The sequence below is a fragment of the Ursus arctos genome, unplaced genomic scaffold, assembly GCF_023065955.2.
Source record: "Ursus arctos isolate Adak ecotype North America unplaced genomic scaffold, UrsArc2.0 scaffold_16, whole genome shotgun sequence".
Classification (NCBI taxonomy): Eukaryota; Metazoa; Chordata; class Mammalia; order Carnivora; family Ursidae; genus Ursus; species Ursus arctos.
The window spans coordinates 46,475,354-46,502,638 of record NW_026622830.1 but is presented as its reverse complement, the minus strand read 5'-3'; the positions used below and the strand labels follow the sequence as shown (position 1 = coordinate 46,502,638).

The 27,285-nt window shown below is 41.1% G+C and overlaps 1 protein-coding gene across 2 annotated transcripts in view; it reads left to right on the top strand.

Moving 5' to 3' along the window:
• The window catches only part of NAPB (NSF attachment protein beta), a 41,452-nt gene extending 14,645 nt beyond the window's left edge, over nucleotides 1–26,807 (top strand). The window contains exons 2-11 of one of the 2 annotated variants that reach the window (XM_026487481.4): nucleotides 2,823–2,902; nucleotides 5,830–5,946; nucleotides 7,724–7,770; nucleotides 7,924–8,001; nucleotides 15,674–15,729; nucleotides 15,902–15,986; nucleotides 21,185–21,289; nucleotides 22,274–22,342; nucleotides 22,718–22,768; nucleotides 23,799–26,807. In XM_026487481.4, the coding sequence (XP_026343266.1) occupies nucleotides 2,823–2,902; nucleotides 5,830–5,946; nucleotides 7,724–7,770; nucleotides 7,924–8,001; nucleotides 15,674–15,729; nucleotides 15,902–15,986; nucleotides 21,185–21,289; nucleotides 22,274–22,342; nucleotides 22,718–22,768; nucleotides 23,799–23,909 (799 nt within the window). In that variant the 3' untranslated portion in view covers nucleotides 23,910–26,807. Of the gene's footprint in view, nucleotides 1–2,822; nucleotides 2,903–5,829; nucleotides 5,947–7,723; nucleotides 7,771–7,923; nucleotides 8,002–15,673; nucleotides 15,730–15,901; nucleotides 15,987–21,184; nucleotides 21,290–22,273; nucleotides 22,343–22,717; nucleotides 22,769–23,798 lie in introns of those variants that run through there. The other variant, XM_026487482.4, reaches the window with a different exon arrangement.
• The last annotated feature ends 478 nt before the right edge of the window (nucleotides 26,808–27,285 follow it).

Here is a 27,285-nt window from a genome sequence, read left to right as displayed (position 1 = left end):
AGGAAGAAGCAGGCTCCCCACTGAGCAGGGAGCCTGACACAAGGCTCAACCCCAAGATCCCCGGATCATGACCTGACCCAGGTGCCCCCAGATACAGTTTTCTCTTCTGTCAAATGGAGTTAGCATCTTTCATTGTGGTTGTGATATGAAAATGACATAACATGTGGAAATATCCAGCATAAAACCTAGCATAATGTAGGCGTTCTATTATTCCTAGCTGAATCTGTCTCCAAAAATAATAGGGTAAAGTACATTTTAATTAAGCTAGTTTTATTTGGAAACCTTTAATAAGAATGATTGAAGTATAATTACAGTGCAAGATTCCTGGTACACTTTAGAAAAATGAGACATGAAAGTGGTAAGCCTTTGTTAGCTCTAAGGAGTTATGGCTAAGATCAAAAACTTAGGAATTTTCCATTGGGGTAATTAGCTAATTGTTTTGCTGTTGTTGTTTTAATATATAAAGTTATGATTGAAAGAAAGCTTTGCTAATTCTGACACTGCATTTTTGGTGTGGCTTGTCACCATCCTGTCATTCACTGTGTGACATAGCCCCCAAACGATTTTTTCTTTGTGTGTGTGTGGCGGGGGAGGGAGTGGTACGGCTTTAGATATAATTCACATACCATATAATTCATCCATTTTAAGTATCCAGTTCAATAGTTTTTAGCATAGTCACAAAGCTGTGCATCCATCATAACAATAAATTTTAGAACATTCTAATCGCCACAAAAAGAAACTCTATTCTCCTTGCCCCTGCCCGTTTTTCTCCCAAACTCTAGGCAACCACTAATCTGTTTTCTGTCTCTATAGATTTGCTTACTCTGAAGTGAAATCTTACAGTATGCTCATGGCTTCAACGCTTATCCATATTAGAGCATGTATCAATACTTCATTTCTTTTTATTGTCCAGTATTCCACTGTATGCATAAACCACACTTTTTTTTTATCTTTACATCAGTTGATGGGCATTTAGGTTGTTCCCACTTTTTGGCAGTTATGGATAATGCTAGGGTGAACATTTGTATAAAGTTTTTGTGTGGACATAGTCTTTCTCATTTCTCTGGGGTGTGTACCAAGGAGTGGAGTTGCTGGGTCATATAGTAACTCTATGTTTAACCTTTTGAGCAACTGCCAGACTAAATGTGGCTGCAGCATTTTACATTTGTACCAGCAGTATAAGAGGGTTCCAGCTTCTATACATCCTTCCTAACATTTGTTATTATCTGTCTTTTGATTCTAGCCATCCTTGTGGGTGTGAAATGGGATCTCATTTGTGGTTTTGATTTGCATTTCCCTGATGGCTAATGATGTTGAATATCTCTTCATGTGCTTATTGGCTGTTTGTGTATCTTCTTTGAGGTGCCTATTTTTTTTAATTATTAGTCATTTTATTGTTGAGTTGTAAGAGTTCGTTCCCTATTCCAGATATAAGTCCCTTAGCAGACATATCCCTTATTTGTACAAATATGCCCAAAAGTTGTTATGCCTTTAGTACACGGATCTAATTACAATAATCATCCTGAAATTGAGTACCTGCTTTGGGTCAAGCCCTGCAGTGGCTATATATGGATTATTTCCTTTGATCTTTATAATGACCCACAAGTATAGATCCCGTTATCCCCTGTTTACACACGCAAAAACTGAGGCCCAGAGGAGTTAAAGAACTAGCCTGGGGGGAGACAGTTGGTAGTTAATGCCTAAGTAGTAAGAGTCACGCTTGAGCCTCAGTGTATTTCATTGAGACGCATATTGACACAGAGCTGTAGAGCTGTCTATGCCCCTCTGCCGGAGCTTGGAGCCTCTTTGAGTTTCTGGCATATGCATATGTGCTCACTCTTGTTCATATTGTGCCCACTCTCCAAGGGTCAGCCTTGCTCTCCCCTTTCTCTTAGTCCTTATGTCCTTAAACCACTCTGAATTCCTCATGTGCACTGCACATCGTTCTTTGTCTTCATTCTCTGGTTATTTATGTTTATAGTATAGATAGACAAGGTAGAGAAACATCATTTATAGAGGGGTCTTAGTTTAGCTTAGGAAGAATGAGGTCAAATTAGAAAACTCTGGTGCAAGTTTACAGAGGATTATTTTTACGTTTGTGTAAGAAGAAATACCTGACAGCTAAAGCTGTCCCTCAGTGAAATCAGCTGTCTAGTGGAGAACTTTTCAGAACAGTATGTATTCAAGCAGCAGTAGAGTTTCTTTCTCTCAGGATGTGTAAAATGCATTTCCACTTCGGGTGATGGGCTGGACCCTGAGGCCCATTCCATGTTGGAGAAGAGCTTGTCTCCTGCCAGAGGTGATAATATAGCAGTCAAAAAGCATGGCGCTTCTTTTATGCTCTGGCTTCAGGTTTTTGTTCTTGTTTTTGTTTTTTTGTTTTTAAAGTCTGAATAAACATAGTGCTAATCTCTTAAAAATTAACAGGCTAAAAATGTCCATAACCTTCAAAATTTAATCTCATTTGAATGATGTATTTCTTATTTCTCTGATTGACCTAAAACTTCAATTTCCATGCATGGAAAGAACTCTGGTTAAGGGTGTGGCTCTGAGATCAGCCAGATCTGTATTTGAGTCTTGGTTCTGTGGCATTCCTGCTGTGTGACCTTGGGCTAGTTACTTTACTTTTGTATACCTCAGTTTCCTCATTTGGAAAGCAGGGATACTAAGAGTGTACCCTTTGAGCGAGCAGCTGTTGAGATTCTATACTTGTCTGGCACATAGTAAGTACTCATTAAATGCTTATTATTTGAGGGAGGGAGAATTAGAGATGTGGATGGTTGCTATAGTAAAACTTAACCTCGTTTTTTAATTTTTCTCAGAGGAAACACAAAAATAGAAGAGGCTTGTGAAATGTATACCAGAGCTGCAAATATGTTCAAGATGGCTAAAAATTGGAGTGGTATGTATAACGTTTTTGTTTGTTTGCTTTTCAGGCAAATAACTTTAAAATCATCTTGAAGGAAGAAGTAACTACATTTCTACCTGTTGGCTGAGACAGGTGTGCATGCTGGAATAACCAGTGTGGCCACCGTGGTCTGGGAGAAGAGAACCTTGTTCTAAGTGAACAACGCCTTTTTTCCTTTACCTAAACATTGGTTGAGAATTTCTTACTGTGGGAACAGCTCTGTGGTAGCTGATTGAGGTTCTGTTGAGAAATGTGACAGTGAGGGTGTTATTTCTATAAACCCCAACAGATTTATTGTCACTTTTTAACATAATGCTTTCTATCCAGTGAAATTACACATAACAAAACCAATTCCAAAACAATGGAATTATTTTATTGGTCTGAGAAAAGATGACTCTTTTTAACACCGATTTGAGAAACAAATTCATCCCCTACCATGAAAAAGGGGCTTGTTGTGTCTCTGTGTGATAGGGTCTTTCTATAGTGAAAATGGAGACTGCCTTCAGCTGGAGCAAGGACTGGGTCTCTAGCCCTGGCTTCTTCCTGCTGCATGATCTAAAGTAGGGCCTTTGCCCTCTACAAATCATTTCCCCATCTGCTTTTTACCCTCAGCTTTATTGAGATATAACGGACTATAGCATTGTGTAAGCTTAGGGTGTATACTGTGTTGATTTACCCATTAAGGCTGACACTTTATTTTTTATTTATTTATTTATTTTTTATTAGTCAAGGCTGACACTTTAAAAGCATTCCAGTGAAGAAATTGCTGTAGAAATACATGAATCTGAAAGGTCCTTTTTGACTAAAATTCATTTATAGGTTTAGTTTTAGGTTGAAAGGATATGTTATGTTTTCAAAATGTACTTACACTTGAATTATAACATATTGAAAACAGTAGAGGAGAGAAGAACATTGTCTCAGCATTTGTATCTTTTATATGGTATAAGGGTATGGTCTAAGGATAGATTCCCATGTACTAATGAGATTGGCCAATGCATGTAAACAGGAGCCAGTCTGTTGGAAGCACTTTACTTGGGCATTCCAAGCTATTACTGTACTCCTGAGGCCGAGCCCATCAGAGCTGCAATTCAGGTGTCTGCTGCCACAGGTACCCATGTGCTTGGCTACTCCCCTGGCAGCAGCCTTGGCCCCTCCTCTGGGACCGCCAACCCCACGATTCACCAGTTTAAGAGTTAAAGCCTGGTGGGCGGGGTTCTCCAGTCCCAGCTCCAACTGGGGGCCACTTCTCTCTGATTGCTCAGTGCCTGTGCCACACTGATGGCTGAGTATTTTCAGCACTGCCAGGGCACTCTTCTTATCTGGTATAGAGCAAGAGTTGAGCCTGGGCAGGCTGGATCAGGAGCCTGTACTGCTTCTTTTCCCTTAGATGGAAGTCCAGAAGCCTGAGTAGGAATTGTGTGTTTACCTCTGGAAGAGGGGTCAGAATAAGGGATTATAACCAAAGCTTTGTGGAATTGAATGCTTTCTTTCTTTCTTTCTTTTTTTTTTTTTTTTAAAGATTTTATTTATTTATTTGACAGAGACAGCCAGTGAGAAAGGGAACACAAGCAGGGGGAGTGGGAGAGGAAGAAGCAGGCTCCTAGCGGAGGAGCCTGATGTGGGGCTCTATCCCATAACACTGGAATCACGCCCTGAGCCGAAGGCAGACGCTTAATGACTGCACCACCCAGGCGCCCCTGAATGCTTTATTTCTTAATAGCAGCAATGGGTTTTTTGGTGTCTGTCACAATTTTCTGTACTTTTCTGAATGTTTTTGAAATGACTAAAAATACTCTTTAAGTACCAAAATGTCTTATGATATTCTTCATCATGTTTTTCCTAATGGAGGGATCTCTTTCCCATCCATTCCTGTTAGTGCTGACTTCCCTACTCCAGACCTACTGAGCTGTGACTCCACAGGCCTCGTGCTTCCCAGTCTGTGGTGGTTCTCTCTGAGCCAAGAACTTCATGACAGTGGGGCTCATCCCTGTCCAAGTTCCTCATGCTGGCGTTTAAAGCCTCCAGAACTGGCGCCATGGCGTCCTCAGCCTTCACCTCCCCTGCCTGCTCTGTTCATTCCTCCTGCAGGTAGCATGGACTTGTCACTGGCCTCTGTTCCCAGCCTTTCCTTGCCTTCAAGCCATTTGTTCCTTGTTCGTGTGACTCCTGTGCTAAGGATTCCTTCCCTCATTCTTTTCTGCTACTTCGGAAGCTACAGTCCTTGATCAAAACCTTTTCTGAAAAAATTACATGCATAAACCTTTCACATTATGCCTTTTCCCAGCAGAAACCTGGACAGGACCTTGTAACCATTCGTCATCGCACAAGAAATGTGCAAGTTTTCACACTAAGTAGGAGATAAAGACATGTTAAACCCCATATGAAGTTCAGTCAGGTTTTGTTATAACTTAAGAAACTTTGAATTTTTGAAATTGTGGGTCTAATTTTCACTCTTTGTGATACTTACTTTGTCTAAGAAGCCTCCATTAGCGCTTTCTCAACAATTACAGCCAAGTCCAGTGGACACTGTGAGATAGAAAGATGAGCAAATAAGTATCCTTAACCTCAGTGTTCTACCTTTCTTTAAACACTTGTGGCCTGAAGCCCCGGTCAGTGTTTAGTATATGCTGGGGGACAGAGTTGAACATGACTGGCTCTGGTACTAAATGGAGGCCTGTTGCCCAGACGCCACTTAGGAGGTTTCCTGGGGCTGAGAGAAGCTTTTGTCACCATTGAACTTGGTTCTGGTTTCTTCACACATACCTGAGGTGCACTTGACCACACTTACATGTGCTTCTGACTAGAATGCTTCTTTTCAGCGACAAGGAACTTTTCTAGGGGTAGGTCCAGCACTTAGAGCATGGACCACCCTGGGGACACCTGCTCCTCTGTGATTAATTGTAGTGACTTGTCTTCTTCAGCTGCAGGAAATGCATTTTGTCAGGCAGCCAAGCTCCATATGCAGCTTCAGAGCAAGCATGATTCTGCCACCAGCTTTGTGGATGCTGGCAATGCTTACAAGAAGGCAGACCCTCAAGGTAAGACATGCCTGCATCTGCGCAACTAGATGTCCTTGATATCAGGGACTTTCTCACAGGGTATGCTGCTGGACCTTGGAAAGGACCTTGGTAAAAACAAATTTTTGTGCTTTGAGATAATGGACATTTTAGTAACTTCAGGGATTTTTCCATAATCGTTTTGAGCTTTTATGAGGAGAAATGATGTTAAATTTTTCCTGGCTGTTTAGTTGTCAGCACTGTTTTTCAGTTTTATGAATATATTATTACTCATCAAAGAAAATGAATGGCCCCTCACTCCTAAATACCTGGTGCATTTTAAGATCAAGTTAATGGGAGATTATAATATCTGATAGTTAAAAACAACTTATTCACACAATATTCATCTGACTTTTTAAAGAGTGTTTTTCAAAGTACTGGTTTTGAAGAAAGAATGAACTTGGGTATTTGAAGTGGCAAAATTTTGCAAATATTATTTCTTTTTTAGTTGATAGTATACACTTAGCAATTAAAAGTACTAACTTCTTCCTGTAGCACATGTGCTGGTAGCTGTGGAGTCTCCCATTTTTTTCTTTTATCAGTGCATTTTAACACAGAAATCCCAACTTTTATTATGAATATATCATTGAGAATGAAGATGCTTTGAGGGCTTTTGTATAAAGATTAATCACATTCTATTTCTGAATGTGAAAAACTGTACACGGCCTAAATGAACAGCAAGGATAGAATGGTAGAATTATAATGTATGAGTATTCTAGACTATGATGCAAGAATTAAAGCCCCTGGATTCAGAGCTTCTTCAATGACCTGGTCAGTGCCCACATGGTAACCAAAGAAAAATGTGAGAATCGAGATCTCAAATTTATAAAGAAATGTGTGTACCTAGAAATGCATCCAGAAAACACTGGAAGGAAGTGCATCAAAATACTAGCAGTTCGTTTGAGTGGCATTGTGGGTGCTTATTTTTCTGTATTTTTAAAGGTGTAACAAACCACATTTCTTAATATAGCTTGGAAGGAAGTTGCTTTTAATTTTGTTAATCTGTGTACCTTTCTAATTCTTCAGTCAAGCCTTTTTGCTACCTCCTTTAAAGCAAAAGCAATAGATTTGGAGCTGTCACCCATATATCAGCATTATAAAGACCACCATTTTGTGACAGGAAATTTGTTGGCTCAGTGTTTAGAAAATTAATAGACTTTACTAGCAGTATCACTTACTAGATTTTTCTTCTTCCTTTTGGCATATATTGGTACACCAAAAGTTAGCATCTTTTAACATCGTATGAAATGCTGACTTCGCTTAAGAGTTGTTTGAACAGGTATTTCAGAGTGCTTTTGATTTTGGCTACGTGAAGAGTCCAGTCTATTGAAATGATCTTCCTTAAGAAGGACCGTCTTCCAGAATTCATATATATACATGATATCAGTGAAGAATGCATTTACATTTATGTTTTAGCAGCTAGAGCTGATCAGTGTCGATGACAGCCTGCATGGTTTTGTCTGCTTTTTAATGCAGTCTTGGCCCTGGATGGGGTCTTCACTGTAAGGTTGAGAGTGCTGAACCAGTCCTACGCCAGCTCCAGTTCTCTAAATTGCACTACCCCTGCTGGGGACTGAGCAAACTGAGGGGTCCGGCCTTGTGTGTGATTTCTGCTTGTTTTTTATTAACTCACCTGCCCACCGTCCACCCCAAATGCAACCTCTTTAACATTCTAGTAACAGCCAGGAGGATAGGATCCCGGGAAGCCTCTTTGACTGAATGGATTTTTCATTGTTTTTCTTAAATGCCTTCGCTTCAGAGGCTATCAACTGCTTAAATGCAGCCATCGACATTTACACAGACATGGTAAGACACTGCCTTGCTTGAGCGGCTGTGGGGTGGAATCCTGGAGATGGCTTACAGTTATACTTTTGTTGTTGTTTTTTTTCTTCCCAAAGGGATTGGCATTCAAAAAGGTAAAAGTAGAATGTGACTCTGTTTTTTTGTTTCTTCCCCCAGGGAAGGTTTACGATCGCAGCCAAGCACCACATCACCATTGCGGAGATCTATGAGACCGAACTGGTAGACATCGAGAAGGTAAGCCAGGGCACAGTTCCTCCATAGCTGGGTACGAGGCAGGTAGATGACATGACTTGGGGAGCCCTCCCCCTTCCAGCAGAGTTGAGTGGTGCAGAGCCATTGAGATGGCTTCACGTGGAGAGTGGGGGACCTGACAGGCTGAGGACTTGGTGGGCCTCTCCTGGGGTGAGGACCTGGCACCTGAGATCTGGGTAAGGTTTACCAGGCCTGCCTGTTATCTCTGCTCTGGGTGATTCATGTCAGGATGGTGGTGGTAGCAGAAGTCTTGCTCCTGGTCGCCAAGGCCTCTATGGCCCCGTGAAGGAAGCTTCAGGACTGTAGGCACGTGCACACCTTTATATCCAGACCCTGACCTGGAGGGGGAAGGGAGCTGAATGCCAGCTTGGCCACACCCGTTTCATGCAGGTCCGGTTTTCTGAGCTGTGGTGTATAGCAGCAAAAGAAAAGAGGCAGGAGAAAATGCTCACTGAGCACCACTCTTTCCCAGGCTCTGTTCTTGCTGGCATGCTGTGAAGTTGGAGCTTAGAAGGACTGTACTGCCTGGGACCACTCGGGTTGGAACCAGCAGAGCTGAAGCAAAGCTGGCCCCAGCACTGAGCTTCCTCCTGTTTTACACTGTCTTCTGAGTCAGGAGATTGCCAGCAGGGCTCAGGACACCTTGGCAAGAGGAAGACATTTGTCAGACTCCAGAGGCTGCCTCAGCTCTGGAGACAGATGTTTGTGTAACACTATCCTGACTACCGTGGAAGACAGGAGGTGTGAGTGAGAAGGAGAAATGGTAGTGGAGGCCATTGGTTGTTTCTGGCAGGCTGATGAGCACCAGGCATGCTCTTAGGAGTACAGTTGTGTCCTATCTGAATGGTCAGAGCACTCCCTGAGCCAGACAGGAGTCCCTGTTCCTCTCTTTTGTCTCATGCCTTCTCTTTTCCTCTGGCACAGATGCCTAATGGTGCCTTCTCTTCTCTCCACCCTCTACTGTGGGGCACCCTGGGGTTGACACCTTGTCTTCTCTCGCTTCACATTGCTCCCTTGGTACTCTCTCTGCACTTAGCATTACAGCTTTACAGATCATCTCTATGCCAGTGGCTCAAAAGTCTGTCTGCAGCCTGCACCTCTCTCTACACCTCAGATTCCTCTACCCTCCTGTCTGCCGACCATCATCTCCAACCCAGTGTGTCTGAGTCAGAATTCTGATACCCTGCCCTGATATTCCCCTCCAAACCACAGGTATCCCTGCCTTCTCTCTTTCTCTACATCCAGCCAGTGGGCAATTTCTGTGGTGCTGTCCTCCATGCTCCCAAGTCTGGGCATCTCTTACTACCTTGCTGTCAGCTTTCCCTGGATCTCTGGAAGGAGCCTCCATATTGGCCTCCCTGCTTCTATTCCTGCTGGAGTTCTGAGCCCTGGGCACAGGGTCCTCATCACCCTTCCTTTTGGATTCACTCTCTCCTTTTCTGCTTCTGTGCATTTTCTTAGGGAAAGGGGGCTTTATACTGAGAAATAGCATGTTGACCAAAATCCCAGGGGGACCATCAAGAGGATAGGTGTAATATGTCAGCCAAGTTAGCAAGATGGATACTATTGCCAACATAAGAAATTTTCTCCTGATATGAAATGATAATTTCATATATGTTACACTGGTTTTTGATACTGTCGATAATAGTGACCCACTTCCCAGTGTTACAGAGCAGCCAAAGCAATCCTTGTCAAAAGTAGATCAGATTGTGTCTCTACTGCTTACAACCTGATGTTGCCTCCTCTTCACTCAGAGGAATAGCCAGAGCCTTGCAGATGGCCTCCAAGGCCCCACTGATCTGCCTCTTCACTCCTGTGCCTCTCTGAACTCTCCTCTTGCTCTTCTTCACCCTCCTCCCTCATGCTATACCATGCTCTGGCCACCATGACCTCTTTGCTGATCTTCACACATGCCAGATGAGCTCCAGTCTCAGGGCCTTTGCACTGCTGTTTCCTCTGTGGGGCTTTTCCACAGATGCCGACATGGCTTACTCCCCCTGTCCTTCAAATTTTTGCTCGTTTGTTACCTTTTCCATGAGACTTATCATGACCACCTAGTTAAAATTGGAACCCCAGCCTGTCACGAATACATACCCAGGCGCCTCCCCCACCTCAGCTTTTTCTTTTTTTGCAGCACACTTGTCACCTTACATCATATGCTACAAATGCTTGCTCATCATTCCTGTTATTTGTCATCTTTCCCTACACTAGAGTGGGTGCCCATATCAGCACAGAGCTTTGCCTCTGGTTTGCTGATGTATCCCAAGAGCCCAGAACTCTGGGACATATTAGGCTCCGATAAATAAGCAAACGACGCACCCATCTCTGCCATAGCAGCATACTTTCCAAAGCACACAGAATCTTGGTTTGGGGAGATGTCTGCTACTGCTAAAGTTGGATTGGCATTGTTAACCTTTGCCCTCTGACTTCATGCTGACCACCACCAGCACAAAATTCACTGACTTGTTACATAGAATTCATGATTTGGCCATTTTTGTCATAATATGCCATGTTTTTCTAAGGCTATTTTGCTTGTGACTAAATCAGGGCCACTGAGTACATTGCATGTGCCCCTTCTCGTTGGAGAAGCTATCTGTAGACTCTGGAGAGGATGAGGAGACCCAGGCCTGAGCCCTTCTTTTCTCCCTGGTGCAGAATTGATGATGGAACAGAAACGAGATGGGCCTTGTGTGGCTGGCGTATTTATTTGGTCAGGGTGTCTTGGGCATACTATCTTTATTAATGTTGAATCATCTTGGGGGGATAGCATTCTTGCAGAAGTGTCTTTCTAGCAGAGGTTGAGTCGTTGACTCCTTGCCCAGCGTGGTCAGGAAAGCACTCTGAGGGCAGGAGCCCACAGCACTGTGCTGCCTCTCTGCCAGGTCTGTTCTTGGGCAACTACTTCACACATGGGTCTCCCTGAAATTCAGGGTGGATAAAATGATCTATAGCATACTCTTGTCTTCCTTCTTTTAAAAAAAGTTATTTTGTCATGGCAGCTTCTGAAGCTCGTAAACTCATGGTTTTCCTGCCATTCTACTAGTTGACCAGCAGGTGGCATCTCCCTTCACTGATGTAATGTGCCCTTTTAAAAGCAATTTAAGAGTATTACTCAGCACACACAGGGTTACTTTGTGGTGTTCCCTGATGTTTGGGCTCCTGTGTTTATTTATTTATTTTTTTTAAGATTGTATGTATTTATTTGACAGAGAGAGAGAGCAAACACAAGCAGGGGAAACAGCAGGCAGAGGCAGAGGGAGAAGCAGGCTCCCCACTGAGCAGAGAGTCCAGGATCATGACCTGAATCCAAGGCAGACGCTTAACTGACTGAGCCACCCAGGTGCCCCAAGGGCTCCTGTGTTTAGAAACATCATTGCCTTTGCTTCCCTGGTGGGATTCACCAGATTGTAGTCAGTGGTACTTGAAGTTTAAGTTTAAAAAATCAGTTATGTTATCAGTTATATATATTAAGTTTGAAAAATCAGTTGTATATTTATAATGTAAGGTACCTTACATTTCATCTATTACAAATGAATTTTTTCCCTTTTAATACAAGCTGCTATATGTTCTCTGATTCATTCACAAATGTTAGCTAGTGAACAACAAAGTGTATGAAGTTTCAAAGGCTCACATTATTTCTTTGATTTTATGAAATAAAACAAAATAATAAGTGGGTCCTCTTTAAATGGGCTTTTATTTTTTATTTGTTTTTTAAGATTTATTTATTTTAAAGAGAGAGCGTGCACACGTGCACCTGTGTGTAAGAGAGAGCAGGGGGAGGGGCAGAGGGAGAGGGACAGAATCTTCAAGCAGACTCCCCACTGAGTACAGAGCCTGACTCAGGGCTCAGTCCTATCCCATGACCCATGAGATCATGACCTGAGCCAAAATCACAAGCTGGATGCTTAAATAGCTGGGCCACTCAGGTGCCCCTAAATGGGCTTTTAAATGACCCAGAGGAACTGTGATCCGTTTCTCTTTCAGACCCTCAAGAACATGATTTAGTACTGTTTGATATCGTGTAGTATGTCTGTGGCAAGTTCATATTAGGTCCTATCTGGGGGTATATGTTCTAAAAGAATTGATCCCATCTGAAGAATATCTAAGTCCACCTACAAAGTGGACTCTTCTTGAGACTTGGAAATTGCATTTGCTTTGAGACACTGATGAGGACTGCAGTCCTAGAGGGTCTTGTCTCTCATTTCAGGATTCGTGTATTTTCCAGCATCGTGACACTTACCAGATTCCCGAAGAAGAAGTATTATTGCAATCCCTATGGTGGGCTACTTAAATAACAAGATAACGAGCTGGTTTTTTGTCTGGTTTATTGTTATGTGTGCTGTTGTTATTGGTGGCTATGTTCTACTTTTGACATTTATCGCGGTCTTTGAAATTGTAAGAAACAGCAAGCAGATTTCTAATGTGGAAGGGTCAACTTGTGCCTGGTAAATTTCACTACATGTTAAAATTCTAAACCAGGTGTGAACATCCAAAGATGACCTGTGACAGCCTCTTTTCTCTGGAACTTCTCTATTAAGCCACTAGATAAGCTTTCCTTTCAACTGCAGCCTCTGTCAAAACTTGGGAATATCATAAAATTTGATTATTGGTTTAACTAGCATTATTAAAAGCCAAGCTTTAGTTTTCTTTTTTACTATGATAAATCTAGCCAGTTTACAGTTATAACATTTCGATGAACCAGTATCATTATTCAAGAACTATTAGGTCAAACCAGATTGTCCACATTTGGCCATTTATTTTTACTCCCAAAACAGCGGTTACATACAGTTCAACCCAACACTACCCATTGAGTTCTGGTGTTATGAGAACTAGCAAGGTAAGTAGTGACACTTTCCACCCTACCCCCAGGAGGTTATGTAATCTGATACTCTTAACTGGTGATTTGGTCATGTTTCTCATACTTTAGCCCATTTATTATGATGGAAAAGAGTGCCAAATACTTTAGAGCTTGGGGAGTGTTCAAAAAAGATTATTTTTGATTTATTAGGAATTCACTGAAAAACTTTTCTTTTGTGGGCATTCAAGATTAAGATATTGGCAGTAGTTTAATAGGGGACCATCATTTGAAATGCAGCTTGCCTTCATTCACTTAGCATCTATTTTTTGAGCACCTACTGTATGATAGACATTATGCTACGCTCAGCGACATAATGGTGAGCAAAACTTTCATGAAGCCTGCCCTCACAGAATTTACATTTTGGTAGGAGAATACATACATTGATCAGATCATCCCACAGGTATGTGTATGTGACAGTCTGACAAATGCTCCAGAGGAATCTATCTGAGATGTTTTTTGTATGTGTTTATGTGTTTCTAAAATGAAGGCCACAGTGTATCTGTTCTTTCATGGCTATTTGTTAATTTAATATTTCATGAAGAAATTTCCATATTGATTATCTCTTTCAGTATCTTTTTTTTTTAAGGAGGCTCCACACCCAGTGTGGAGCCCAACACAGGGCTTGAACTCACAACCCTGAGATTAAGACCTGAGCTGATATCAAGAGTTGGACACTTAACCCGACTGAGCCACCCAGTCGCTGTGTCATTATTCTTAATCTTAGCACTGTAGGCTATTATGTTTAGCACCTTAACCTTGTTTCCAGTTTTGCCCCTGTTGTAAATAATACTCAGAAAATTTGTTTAGGGAGCATATTAGTTAGGGTAGGCTGACCAAAAAGACCCAAAACATAATTATTTAAACCCAGAAATGTTGGGACACCTGGGTGGCTCAGTTGGTTAGGCATCTGCCTTTGGCTTGGGTCATGATCCAAGGGTGCTGGGATCGAGCCTCACATCGAGCTCTCTGCTCAGCGGGGAGCCTGCTTCTCCTTTCCCTCTGCCTGTCCCTCTGTCTGCTGCTCTGCCTACGTGTGTTCTCTATCGAATAGATAAATAAAATCTTAAAAAATAAAATAGACGCAGAAATGTCAGTTTTTCACACACTCAGTGGTGCTCTGCAGTCCCTATTAGACTTGGCTAATGTTGGCTGTGGCCCCTTCAGCCTGAAGCCTTAGAGGTAAACAGATTTTGTAAACCAAGTCATTATTGGTCTTGGTCATTGCACTAGTACCTGCAGAAAGTGGGGGCTGAGGCTTTATGGCCAGGTCTGTCTGTTTCCATTCAGCTCTCAGAAACCATAGCCAAAGCTTTAACATAGTTCCCTAGCCTGTTTTGTTTGTTGTTTTGTCTTTGTGCCTCTCTCTTAAGTCATTAGGTGGGACTTCCTTGAAGCTATGGGCTTAGTGGGAAGGGAGCACCTGTAGTCTTATGTTTGCATAATGCTAGCTTCCTCTTTAGGATTTACTGGGAAAACCTTGAGATTTAAGGCAGAGGTCTATAGATCCACCACCTGTTTATATACACCCACAAATTAAGGTTTTGCGTTTTTAATCACTGTTGGGGAAAAAAGCAATTCATGACACATAAAAATCATGTGAAGTTGACATTTCATTGTCTATAAGTAAAGTTTTTGGAACATAGACACACCAATTTTGTGGCCCTGCAGGAGAACTAAGTTGTTGAAGCAGATCATATGGCTCGCAAAGCCTAAATATTTATAATCTGGGCTGTTACAGAAAAGTTTGTCAGACCCCTAGTTTAAAATGTTGTTCAGGGTTACGTTTGCTGTTCGGGATATAGAGGCAATTGGCCTTTCCAGTTTCGAGGCCCTGTCACTGGACTTTGTCTATTCCCTTTATAATTACCTACAAACAAGCTAATTCTTTCCAGAGTTCTTCTCTCTTACAAAACTTTGCTGAAAACAGCATTATACACCTTCGTCTGTCTCTTTCCATAGAGCTTCTTCCCTTGGAGTTTCTGGCTCCAATAGGGATGTGTTCTGTCTTCTGAGTTGTTGTATGCTTGATTTCACCAAATCATATGCTACAACAGGACAAGGGCTTCTGGCTTTCCAGCCTGCAGCTTGTTTCCTCTCCTCTCCACTTGACTGTTAATTCAGCACCACACATTTTAGACTGAAGGCAACACAACACCCTTATTCTAGATGAACTTTAGGTGTTGATGAGGAAAGTCTGTGCTGCTGTAGCAAGCAATAGATCTAAAATGCAATAGGGCTTTATATGCCTCTAAAATAACCATCCAGTGTAGCTGTTCTGGGTTTGGCAGCGGTGGGTACATGGTGGTTGAAGTACATTCTGCCCTTTGTAGTTATTTAGGAACCAGGCAGTAGTTCAGCCATCTTCAGTTTGTGGCTTCCACTGTCACTCCAGACTTGGTCATTGGCATTCTAGCTCCTGGGAAGGGAAGAGGCCTGGAGAAAGTTGCACAGTTAGATGGACAGGCCAAGCCTGGTAGAAGCCTACAGCATGCCTCTACATTCTGTTGAAAAAGCAGGTTACAGCTGCCTGGAATTGCACTGAGGGCTGGGGAAATGGTGTAGCCAGGTGTTTGCTTCAGGGGAAGGGAAGAAGAGATTTTGATGGATGGTGAGTATTCTGCCACCAGGCTTCTGGATGTACATGCTTTCTTGTCTTCCCCAAATAAAGGAGGCCAAGTTGTGAAAGGTGTGCTGTTGAAATAGGTTTATCTATAGGAATAATACCTATGCGAATGTAATTCTTAAATGTAGCTCTTCAGAGAAGTAGTTTGAATAAAATACATGTGTGTTTTTCAGGCTATTGCGCATTATGAACAATCGGCTGATTATTACAAAGGGGAAGAATCCAACAGGCAAGTGCTGTTTTTCTTAATATAATTAAATGGGTTTTGTTATGTGCAATAAAAGACAAACCTTTACTGTACTCTGTGAGCATATCGGGCATACCAAATGAAGGTGTACTGGGATGCCTTTTAATTTTTTCTGTTGAATTGTTATTCGCTCTGCTCTGGTTCTTGATTACAGTTCAGCTAACAAGTGTCTGCTGAAAGTGGCAGCGTATGCCGCCCAGCTGGAGCAGTACCAGAAAGCCATCGAGATCTACGAGCAGGTGAGGCTGCTGCAGTCTCACCAACTTCCAGTAGATAGAAATCACTGTATCTTGTTCTTTTTTAATTATACATTTTATTTAATTTTGCTTTTTATTGAGATATAATTCACACATCATATAATTTATCCTGGTAAAGAATACAAGTCAGTGGGTTTTAATATATTCACAGACTTGTGTAACCATCACCAGCACCTAATTCCAAGACATTTTCATTATTCACCATGGGGAGACACTGCATTCTCCCTTCCTCCTCCTTCTCTCCCTTCACCTCTTTCCTTCCAGTCTCTGGAAACCAGTATCTAGTTTCTGTCTCAGTGGATTTGTTTATTCTAGGCCTTCTAGGATAGGTGGCCTTTTGTGACTGACTCCTTTCACGTAGCATAGTTTTCTCAAGGTTCACCTTTGTTTTAGCATATAATGATACTTCCTTTCTTTTCATAGCTGAGTAATATGCCACAGTTTGTTTACCTGTTTATCAGTGAATGTTTATCATTTGAGTTTTCTTCACTTTTGAACTCTTATGAAATATGCTGCTCTGAACACTTGTGTTCGTGTTTTTGTGAGGGGAGGCTTGCCATTGTCTTGGTTATATACCTAAGATTGGGATTGCTGGTTTATGTGGCAGGTCTGTTTTTAACTTTTTGAGGAACCGCCAGACTCTTCCACAGTGCCTGCACCATTTTACATTCCCACCAGTGATGTGCCAGGATTCCAGTTGCTCCACATCCTTACCAGTACTTTCCGGTTTTTTGGTAATAGTTACCCTAATGAGTATGAAGTGATTCGTTGTGTTTTTACCTCCATTACCCCATGGTTGGTGGTGTTGAGACCCTGTGTGCTTGTTAGCCATTTTATACCTTCACTGGAAAAATGTTGGTTCGATTTCTTTGCTCATTTTTGAAGTGGGTTGTTTGGTTTTTAGTATTGCATTTAGGAATTCTTATTTCTAAGGATTTAGAAAATTCTTATTTTAGATATTCATATTTTATTTATATTTTAATTCATATTTTAGATGTTAATCCCTTATTGGATATGTGATTTGCACATATTTTCTCCTATTCTGTGCGTTGCTCTGTTGTTGATTTTCTGTGACGTGTAGTTTTTAGCTTTGATGAAATCCTAGGAGTTTTATAGTTAGAGCTCTTAGGTTTAGGTCTTTGATTCATCTTGAGTTAATTTTTATATATAGTGTTAGGTAAGGACCCAACTTCATTCTTTTGCTTGTGGATATGCAGTTTTCCCAGCACTTTTTGTTGAACACACTGTCCCTTTGACATTAAATGGTCTTGGCCCCCTCATTGGAAATTATTTGACTGATACTCTGTTTGACCATCTATTCTGTCCCATTGGTCTTACATGTCTGTCTGTATGCCAGTATTACATTGTTTTGATTAGGTAGCTTTGTTTTGAAATCAGGAACTTTTAGTTCTCCAACTTTGATCTTTTTTCCCCCCCAAAATTGTTTGGCTATTCTGGGGCCTTGTCATCTCCACATGAATTTTAGGATCAGTTTGTCCCCAGCTGGAATTTGATAGGGTTTACAATTACTTAAACAATTGGTAGAATTCAATGATTTCTCTGTATTTCTGTTTTCAGTTTCATTGATTTCTAATGTTATTATTTCATTCTTCTACTTTCTTTAGATTTATTTTACCCTTCTCTTTTTAGGGAGTTGAGATAGGACTGAGCTTATTGATTTTCCTCTTTGTTGCGTATGCATATTTAGTGCTATAAGTTCCCTTTTAAACACTGCTTTCACTATGTCTCACAATTCTGTTACATTGTTTTGTTTATTTTGTTGTATGTATTGATATCTGTGGATTATTTAGATGTGTTTTGCTTAATTACCAAGTGTTTGGAGATTTTCCTCTTTATCTTTCTGTTGTTGATTTCTGGTTTGATTCCATTGTGGCTGGAGAATACATTCTGTGATTTCAATTCCTATAAATTTGTTAAAGTTTTATGGCCCAGAATATGGTCTGACTTTACATTTGTTCTGTGGGTCTGCTGTTGCTTGGTAACATGTTCTGTAGTGTTGATTAGATCTTCTTGGTTTATGGCATTGTTGAGTTCTGTATACTTGATGACTTTCTATCTCTATCCATTGTTGAGGGTGGAGTGTTGTAGTCTCTGACCGTGATTGTGGATTTGTCTCTCTTCTTTCATGACTATCAGTCTTTGCTTCACATATTTTGCAGCTCTGTTGTTTGCTGCATACATGTTTAGGATTACGATGTCTTTTTGGTGAGTTGACACTTTTATCATTATGTAATGTCCCCCTCTGTCCCTGGTTCTGAAGTCTACTTTACCTGACATTAATATAGCCTCTTCTGCTTCCTTTTGATTAATATTTATATGATATATCTTTTCCCATTCTTTTTCTTTGAACCTGCCTTTATTACTGTAATAGAAGTGAGTTTCTTATGGACAGCATATAGTTGTGTCATGCTTTTTAATCTATTCTCCCAAACTCTGTCTTTTAATTGGTGTATTTAGAGCGTTCACATTTAATGTAATTATTGATATATTAGGGCTTAAGTCTGCCATTTTATTTATTGTTTTCTGTTTATGCTCTGGGTTTTTTTTTGTTTTGTTTTTCTGTTTTCTTTTTCCTACCTTATAGTGGGTTGCTTGATTATCTGTAGTATTTTTGAGTAAATGTCTTTGACTAGCCGTTTTTAGTAGTTGCTCTAGGTGTAACAGGTACCTGATTTATCACAAGCTGATGGTGTTACCATTTCCAGTGAAATATAGAGTTCTTATTTTCTGTCCCTTTGTCCTACCCATTCAGTATAAATTGTTTTCTCTTTGTATTTTGAGAGCCACCTCAGTCAATTATATAATTTTAATTTCAATCTTCCAACATAATTTAGAAAACTCAAGAGGAGAAGAAAAGTCTATTGTATTTACACATATTTTGCTTATTGTGTTCTTTTTTTCATCTGATGTTCCAAGATTACATCTTTCATTGTTTGCTTTGCATTTAGAGAACATCCCTTTGCCATGCTTTTAGGGCAGGTTTTACTGGTAACAGATTCTCTGTGTTCCTTCTTCTGGGAATGTTATGATTTCCCCTTCATTCCTGAAGCATGTCTTCCCAGGGTATATAGTTCTGGGTTGATAATTCTTTTCTTAAAGAAAAATGTGCCACATAGGGCCTCCGTGGTTTCTGATGAGAAATCTGCTTTCATTCAAGTTACTTTTCTCCTGTAGGTAAGGTATTGTTTTTTTCTGGCCACATTTAAAGTTTTTTCCTTAGCTTCATTTTTTCGGAAGTTTATGCTGCTTGGCTTGGGTGTCTTTGTTTTCATCCTGTTTGCTTTTCACTAAATTTCTTGAATACTCTGTAGGTTTATGTTTCTTGCCAAATTTAGGAAGTTTTCAGCCATTATTTCTTCAAGTACTTTTTCAGCCCTTCTCGCTATCCTCCCCTACCAGGACTTAGACAACCTGAGTGTTAGGCCTTATTTTATACAGATCCCAGATGCTCTGTTCATTTGTTTTTTTCAGTCTGTCATCTGCTCTCTTTTATTCTGACTGAATAGTTCCTGAAATCTGTCATCAATTCACTGATTGTTTCCTCTCCTGTCTGTTCTGCTGTTGAGCCCATCCACTTTTTATGTAGTTATTTTGCTTTTCAGTTCTGAAATTTCCATTTGTTTCTTCTTTAGATCTTATGGGGGTTTTTTTGCTGGAAATTTTTCTTTGTTGATGCTTTCTGTTTTTTCTTTAGTTTTAAACATTTTTGTAAATTGCCTGTTGAAGCATTTTTTTGAGGTCCTTTAAAATATTTGTTGTGTAATCTTAACATTTCTGTCACCTCAGAGCTGTCATCTGTTTGTTGTTGTTTTTCATTCACTTTAAGATTTCCTTTCCTAGTGTTGTGAGTTACTGTGACAACTGGACTGGATCATACTTAAACCTTCTCTCAGGGGTGCCTAGGTGGCTCAGTCAGTTAAGGGTCCAACTCTTGGTTTTGGCTCAGGTCATGATCTTATGATCATGATTTCAAATCTTGTGTCAGGCTCTGCACTCAGCCCAGAGTCTACTTGAGATTCTCTCTCCCTCTCCTCCTGCCCCTCCTGCTCATGCTCTCTTTCTCTCTCCTTAAAATAAATAAATAAACCTTCTCTTTCCGCTGGTTTTCTGTGACCCTGCTCTAGCAGCAGAAGGAGCCTGTTCCTTCACTGCTGGGCGGAGGTGGCCATTCCCGCCCTTGCTTGCTCTCTACCAACACCACATTGGGATTGTTCTCATTACTGCTGGGTGGTGATAGAAGTCTTAAGCCTCCACTAGGCCTCTTCTGAGACCATAACTGCTGGGAGATGAAGGATGATACCTCATTCCTCCTGGGTGGAAGCAAGGCCCAGGCTTCCCACACTGGCTCCATTGCCTTGCAGCAGGGGTGGAGGAGGGTGGGCCATTACAAGCTGGCAGGCATGAAGGCATGGACCCCCTTCTGGGCCTTTGTGAAGCCACCTGGGCAGGGGTTTGGGGTTCCTCCACAATCGCGGTCTCAAAAGCATTGACATCTCAGCTCCATCTAGGGTCTTTACTGAAGTTAATAGGGATGGGGCCATAGTGTTCTGTGGTGTTTGGCTGGAGTAGAGCAGTAATTACCTAAAATTTTTTGTCTTGCTAGGCTGCCCTTTTCTCGGTCCTTCAGCTAGAGAAAACAAACTTCTATGTATTCTTTTTTTTTTTTTTTTTCTTTCTTTCTTTTTTTCTCTGCTGCATCTAGCGTGGCATTTATGGGTTGCTGGCTTTTTCTTTTCCAAGTCAGGGATATGTGAAAGAAAAAGAAAACCCAGAGACCTTCCTGCTTTATTTTCTGTGTGTCTCAAGGTCCCTAGCTGGTCTGCTGTCTTGTCTCCATTTTTCAGTCTCCTTGTGTTGGTTTTATAAAATGACTGGGGCTTTCAGTTGCTTTTAGCAGAAGGGATAGAGAAAAATAATGTCTATTCCATCTTCCTGGAAATAGAAGTCTTCTGGGTCATTTTTAACAGGTTAGCACTGTATGTATTAAATACTGTTTCTTATCTAGTAAAATTTTCTAGTGTGTGATACTGGGTTAAAAGGATATATTCATAGCTAAACTGATGTAAGATACACAAGTATTTTCTAAAGGGCAGATGAGGATCAGGTTGCCTACTATAAGAAGGCAAACCTTTGAAATCTAATTCTGCTTCTGTGCCTAGGTTGGGGCAAACACCATGGATAATCCTTTGTTGAAGTACAGTGCAAAGGACTACTTCTTTAAAGCTGCCCTCTGTCACTTCATAGTAGATGAGCTGAATGCCAAGGTAAGGAGTCCCGCACAGTTTCTGCTGCACTTTACCCATGAGAACAGGCCTCAGTCCCTCTGTTATTCATGATGTGCTTCTTTGGGTGATATCGGTCATGGCAAGATCAAACTGAGTGCATTAATAATAATAACAGTAATACTACGCTGGGCATCCCAGCTGTAATCTTGAAACCGCTGCCAAAGTGGTAGCTGCGTTCCCTTCAGTAGTTTTGCTTTAAAGAAATTAGGCGGCTGGGGTACCTGGGTTGCACAGTTGGTTAAGCATCAGACTCTCGGTTTCAGCTCAGGTCGTGATCTCAGGGTCCTGGGATCCAGCCCTCTTTCAGGCTCCCTGCTCAGCGGGGGATCTGCTGGAGATTCTCTGCCCCTCCTGCTCATGCTCTGTCTGTCTCTCAAATAAATAAATAAATCTTAAATTAAAAAAAAAAAAGAAAGAAAGGAATTAGGGGGCAAAGGGGAGAGACAATAAAAGTAGAATAGCATCCTTTGTTTCAAACGCCAAAATCACATTGGAATGTGGACTGGGGAGACAGGAGGCAGAGACGGGCAGCCTCGCATGTTTGCGTCTGGGAGAGCAGAGGTAAAGCTGCTGAGAGGAAAGGCGTCCTTCCAGCCTCAAGCAGAGGTCTGACTGGGATTTATGTGGAATCTGGACAGTGTTAAGGAAGAGCTTCTTTATGTAGTAGATGGAAACAGACACCTGGTTTCTGAGTTTTTTCAAAGTAGATTTGGTCCACGTTGTCTTCTCTACAGCAACCTAATTCAGAAAAACTGGTTTAGAAATTTATTCTTAACTGAAGTTGGTAATTCAAATTGAACAGGGTTACCTGTGTTGATTTTGATGTTGAGTTTAACAGCATACTTCTTAAACATTTAAATAGGCTGCAGATAAATCTCACTGAAGTAATAACATGTTCAGATAGAAAGGCTTTATTTCCTGATTCAGTGAGGGGGACATTAATGCGTGGCTTTTCTCTTTCAGCTTGCTCTTGAGAAATATGAGGAAATGTTTCCAGCATTTACTGATTCAAGGGAATGTAAGTTATTGAAAGTAAGTAACATCACAACTTTGAAGAAGAAAAAAGGCCTTTGTCAGGTGGGATTGGGTCTAAAGTGAAACTCTAATTCTCTGAGGAGCACTGGCACTCTCCTGCTTTTGGCTTTTGTAGAATAGTTCTCAGATGCCAGCAGAGTCAAGGACATATACGTTGTGTTCTAAAGCAAGCAACCTAGAAATGTTAGCACAAAAACTAGGTCCCTGACTTGGGGTAACTCGTGGCTTCTATTTGAGTATTTCCTCTATTCTGTAAGGTGTTTGGCAATGTCAGTTAATGTGATACTAAGGCTGTTTCTGTATTTAAAGTATCTATTCATAGATGGAAGTTTTTAGTTTACCAAACTAATTTTTCCATATTTATGCTACCAGAAACTTCTAGAAGCTCATGAAGAACAGAACAGTGAAGCTTACACTGAAGCAGTAAGTTACGTCTTCAGGATACAGTACATTCTTGGAAGTTTAAACTACAGAAACATCTTTTCATTGTATGAGTGCTGAACGTTTATTTGAACATTTTTCCAATATACCTAAGATGTATTTCCCCAAGGCCATGTTTTATGTATCCCACAAACCTTTACAACTGCTTAATTCCATTAACCATGCTGAATTTATCTGGGAGGCAAATTTAAGAGACTATCACATACTGTTAAAATTTGCTGTTTTAATGTTTTCCTTTGGAAATAATCTGATCCATAAATAAGTATAAAGTAAAATCACTTAAATACAGCTTAAAATATAAAAACTCTATAAAAACTCTCACTAGAGTTTGCTATATTCTTGGCGTAAAAGAAATGGAAGACTTTTTTTTTTTTATACTCATTAGTTTTCTGTTTTCCCATATTTGCCATCTTATGTTTAGAATCAAGCAGATTTCTCAGTATCCTCCATTAATTTACTCTTGGCTTTGAAGCAGTAGTGGAAAGGAATGTTTTCCCGTTTTACTTTGGCTACCAAACTCTTTGCATCCTATTGAAGTATCACTCTCTGGTAATTCATGGAAATGAGTTAAAGGGATTGCACTTTCACACGTCATGTCTCTGCAAGTACGTTGATTCACATTCAGTGAATATTGGAAGACCATGAATTTTCCATATTCCCTTCTTATACAGGGTCTCGTTTCCTTTGTCACATTAAGTATGCTCTTCCAGGTACAAAGGGGGTTAGGAGCTCAACATGTTAGCACAGAGCAGTTTAAAAAGCACAGGAACTTGTCACTAGCTGCATCAAAATAGTCACAGGACAAATAAACCATTTTTCATGAAGAGAGTTGTAAACTGGAATGAATGATTTAAACAAACCATTTTTCATGAAGAAAGTTATAAACTAGAATGAATGATTTAAGTGAAGCAAGTTGGAGGATTATCACTAGAAATGTTTAAACAACTTGGGGTGTTGTGTTTTTGCGATTTGGTTGTATTTCCATACACTGTTCCTCTTTTTTTTAAACTAGGTGAAGGAATTTGACTCAATATCTCGTTTGGATCAGTGGCTCACGACCATGTTGCTTCGTATCAAAAAGTCCATCCAAGGGGATGGAGAAGGAGATGGGGACCTAAAGTGAACATTTATGTCTTTGTGGCATGCAGCTGACTCCTCCTTAGTTTCATGTTAGGGCCACATGATCTTTTTGGGATGCCCATTTAATGGCTTAATTCTGTTGCACATGAGCCAAACCATCTGTGTGTTTAAGCTCCCTGTGTTTGTGTCTTCGTGAAGCGGACAGCTGGGAAGCTCCTGTGCTTATTGTGGGTGTGATGGGCTATTTCATGCTTGTCAGAGCCCCCAGAGTTTTCTGAGAACTACTTCAGAATCCTATTCCTGTTATTTTGACATTTGCATAGCCCGTGTGTAACTTTGTCATGTATTTTTATGTCTTTTTCTTGGACTGGAGTACCCAACCTAATCATTGTAATAGATGCTTTGCACATTTTCTGTAAATTCGCACCTGGACATATTCTCTAAGTGTACATGTTTAGTTCAGGATGGTTGTTAGGAATGAGCTTTATGACTTCCACTTGCTAGAAATGGTTGTTGTTGTTGTTGTGATTCTTTCGATGGTGCTAGTGATCCGTTTGTTTGCTTTTTATATTGTTGTGTTTGCTAACATGCATGCAAAAATTCAGAACAGCCGGGGTCTGCCAGCATCACTTACTTAACGTTGTGAGAAAAGGAAGCTTCCTGGCAGGGCTTGTTGATGTGTGTGGGAGAATGTCAGGGTGAGTCTAATGGATTTGTACTCCTTCACACACGAGAGATTATACAAAACAGAGTTTTTCCTTTTCCTGGAGATGGTTTCCACTTTTAGTTGGGGTGGAACCCTTTATATTCACATAGAAGTGATTTGACCGGCATGTCCCTTTTGTTTACTTTCACATTCATACACTTGCCCACATTGAGATGGTGCCTGGTGTGTCACCACAATGTGAATTCTCATCAAGGCTGCGGAGAGAGCAGGTCATTAATTTTACCTTTTTATTGAACGTGATGGGTTAGGTGGGGTTAAGTACAGTACAGAGGTTTACCATGTGTCCATTTGGGGAAGAAGGGCAGCCAGCTTCTGAGGAGAATTGATTTTCCTCTCGGCTAAAGGGAATTGTTTGGCTTGTATGTTTGAATTTAGTTGTGTCGTTTTGGTTTACATAATATGTGCTCTACTGATTTATGAACTTACATGCTGACACTGTGCTTTAGACATGGTCTTGTTTTCTGAATCTTCTCTGTGTGTATTTTTATGCTTAAACTTAAGTTTGACATGCATTTTTTTTTTTTTTGCTAGTCCTAGCTTGTGGATCTTTGTAAATTATGCTGCTATCATTAAAGACAGATCATGAAATTTCCCATGTTATGTCAGATGGAAACTGGCATTTGAAGGGTGTTTTCCTTTTTGAATGTCCCTCCACTGGGTTTGGTTAGGCTTTTTTTGGGCAGAAGTAGAGTGTGGCCATGAAAAGGGCTGAGCGTGGAGGAAGGCAAGGGGATGGTGAGCGGGTTGGGTTGAGATGAAGGAGAAAGTAGCACGAAAGTAGCTGGAAAGGGCCAGCTGAGGCCTGGTAGTGGAGACTGTCCCTCAGGTGGCTGTGGATTTCCTGGCTGCAGTTGTGGGGTCACCTGTACCAACATAGCCTGGTGGAGAGGAAGGTCAGCGATGTCACTGTGCGGGCCGAATGGGCCAGAAGACATGGACACTCTGACCTTGCACCCTGGGATCTGATGAACGTTCCTTCCTTCAAAGGTCTGGGATTCTTAAAAGAAAGCTGGCTGTCGCTTATGGTACAATTTGGAATGCAGTGCATTTGGTGCTTCTTCACTTCCTGTCAGAATCTCTTATGAAGAAATGATTAGAGCAGAGAGTGGGTTTCTATGCCTCATGTGTTCCACAACCAGCCAAATGCACTTTTGTGAAAGTGAGGCATGGGGCTGTAAGTCTGTCCCATCTGGAGAGCATTTAAATCCTAACCTGCCAGCGTGCTTGTTTCATCACTAGTGTGCAAGGTTTGTTTTCACTTGCTAAAAGGACCTTCTGGTCTGACCACTTAAAGTAAAAACCGAATGATTTCTCTTAAGAGGATTCCTTTAGCTTTCATCATGGTCCCTGTCAGACCCCTGTCTGAGAAAGAGGTGTGGTTTGTAAAAACAGTACTGGTACCATTTTGTTATGTCAGTTGGAGAGTTGCTTGTTTGTCTTGAAATAAACACTGGGATCAATGGCTGGGTTAAGAATTTTTTGTTTTTAATATTTCACATGAAAAAAATAAAAGTAATTGTAATGGCTAGAACAGAACTGCCAGAAGATAAAAGGAAAATGAGAAGAAAAAGTCCCATTAACATTATCCAAACTTCCTTCTTTTGAAATGTCCCATTAACATAGGGTAGTAACATGACTCAGAGGCCCGAGTTAGGTTTTCAGGAGTTACAGAATGTTCTTTATGAATAAAATATAATGACTATTTATGTTCTGGTTCTTGTATTTTAGCAAATCTGGGGTTAGTTCATAGTCAAGGCAGTTAAAATTTCTTACAGGAAAGCTTTGCTTTTTGTGGCAACATTTTTATAGCTTGTGTGAGTTCCTTTTTTATTTAATGATTCAAAAACAGTATTTTTGCACAGTTGTGACTGTGTGTGATGACATCCCTGTAACCAAAGCGTGTGTATTTATTGTTTTCTCCGATACCGTGCATTTAAAATGTCCAAATGCAAACATCTGTGGCTTCCTTCAGGGGACCCGGCAGCGCAGCATGCCGCCTGCGACCCACCTGCCTGCAGTGTGAGCTGTGGCCTGGAGCAGGCTCCTGCCTGCAAAGTGATATGTCGGGCACTGCGGGGTCTCCTCCCTCATGTTCTTGGGTGGGGAACTATGTTATGAAAACTAACCATGTGACGATCACTCTACCTTAGCAGAAAGAGTATGTATGTTTTATGTCACCCTGTACAGAAAATAAAGTGGAGATTATGAATAATATTTTGATGGGTCTTTCCTATGTAAATTTACACAAATCAAGAGTAGCTTCCTTTCCTCGAAGTTGTTCCCATTAAGGTTTAAGGCAGTGGACATTAATATTCACCAGGCTCTTTGAATATCCATCCAAAATGAGTTTGGCTACCTCAGAACCTCCATCACTTGGAAATGCAGGGCACTGTGGTGGATTTGCCAGCAGAGGGTTTATGAGGAAGCCCTGGTTCCAGCCTGTAGGTGCAGTCCCTGGGTTCGCACAGTGTCCTCCTTTCTGGCCATCCCTGAAAAGGACTCTTGGTGGCATCCCTCAGGCCACAGTCACCTGCCAGTTGCAGGGAGGGCGGGTTTCTAGAAGACTGTTAGGTGGGAGTGGGTGAGGAACCCTGAAGACCCTCAAGTCTGTTCACAGTGTGGGTGTTCGTGTCACTCTGCAGAGGTCCATACAGGGCGACATGTGCTCCTGGGGCAGGTCTAGCCGCGGGCC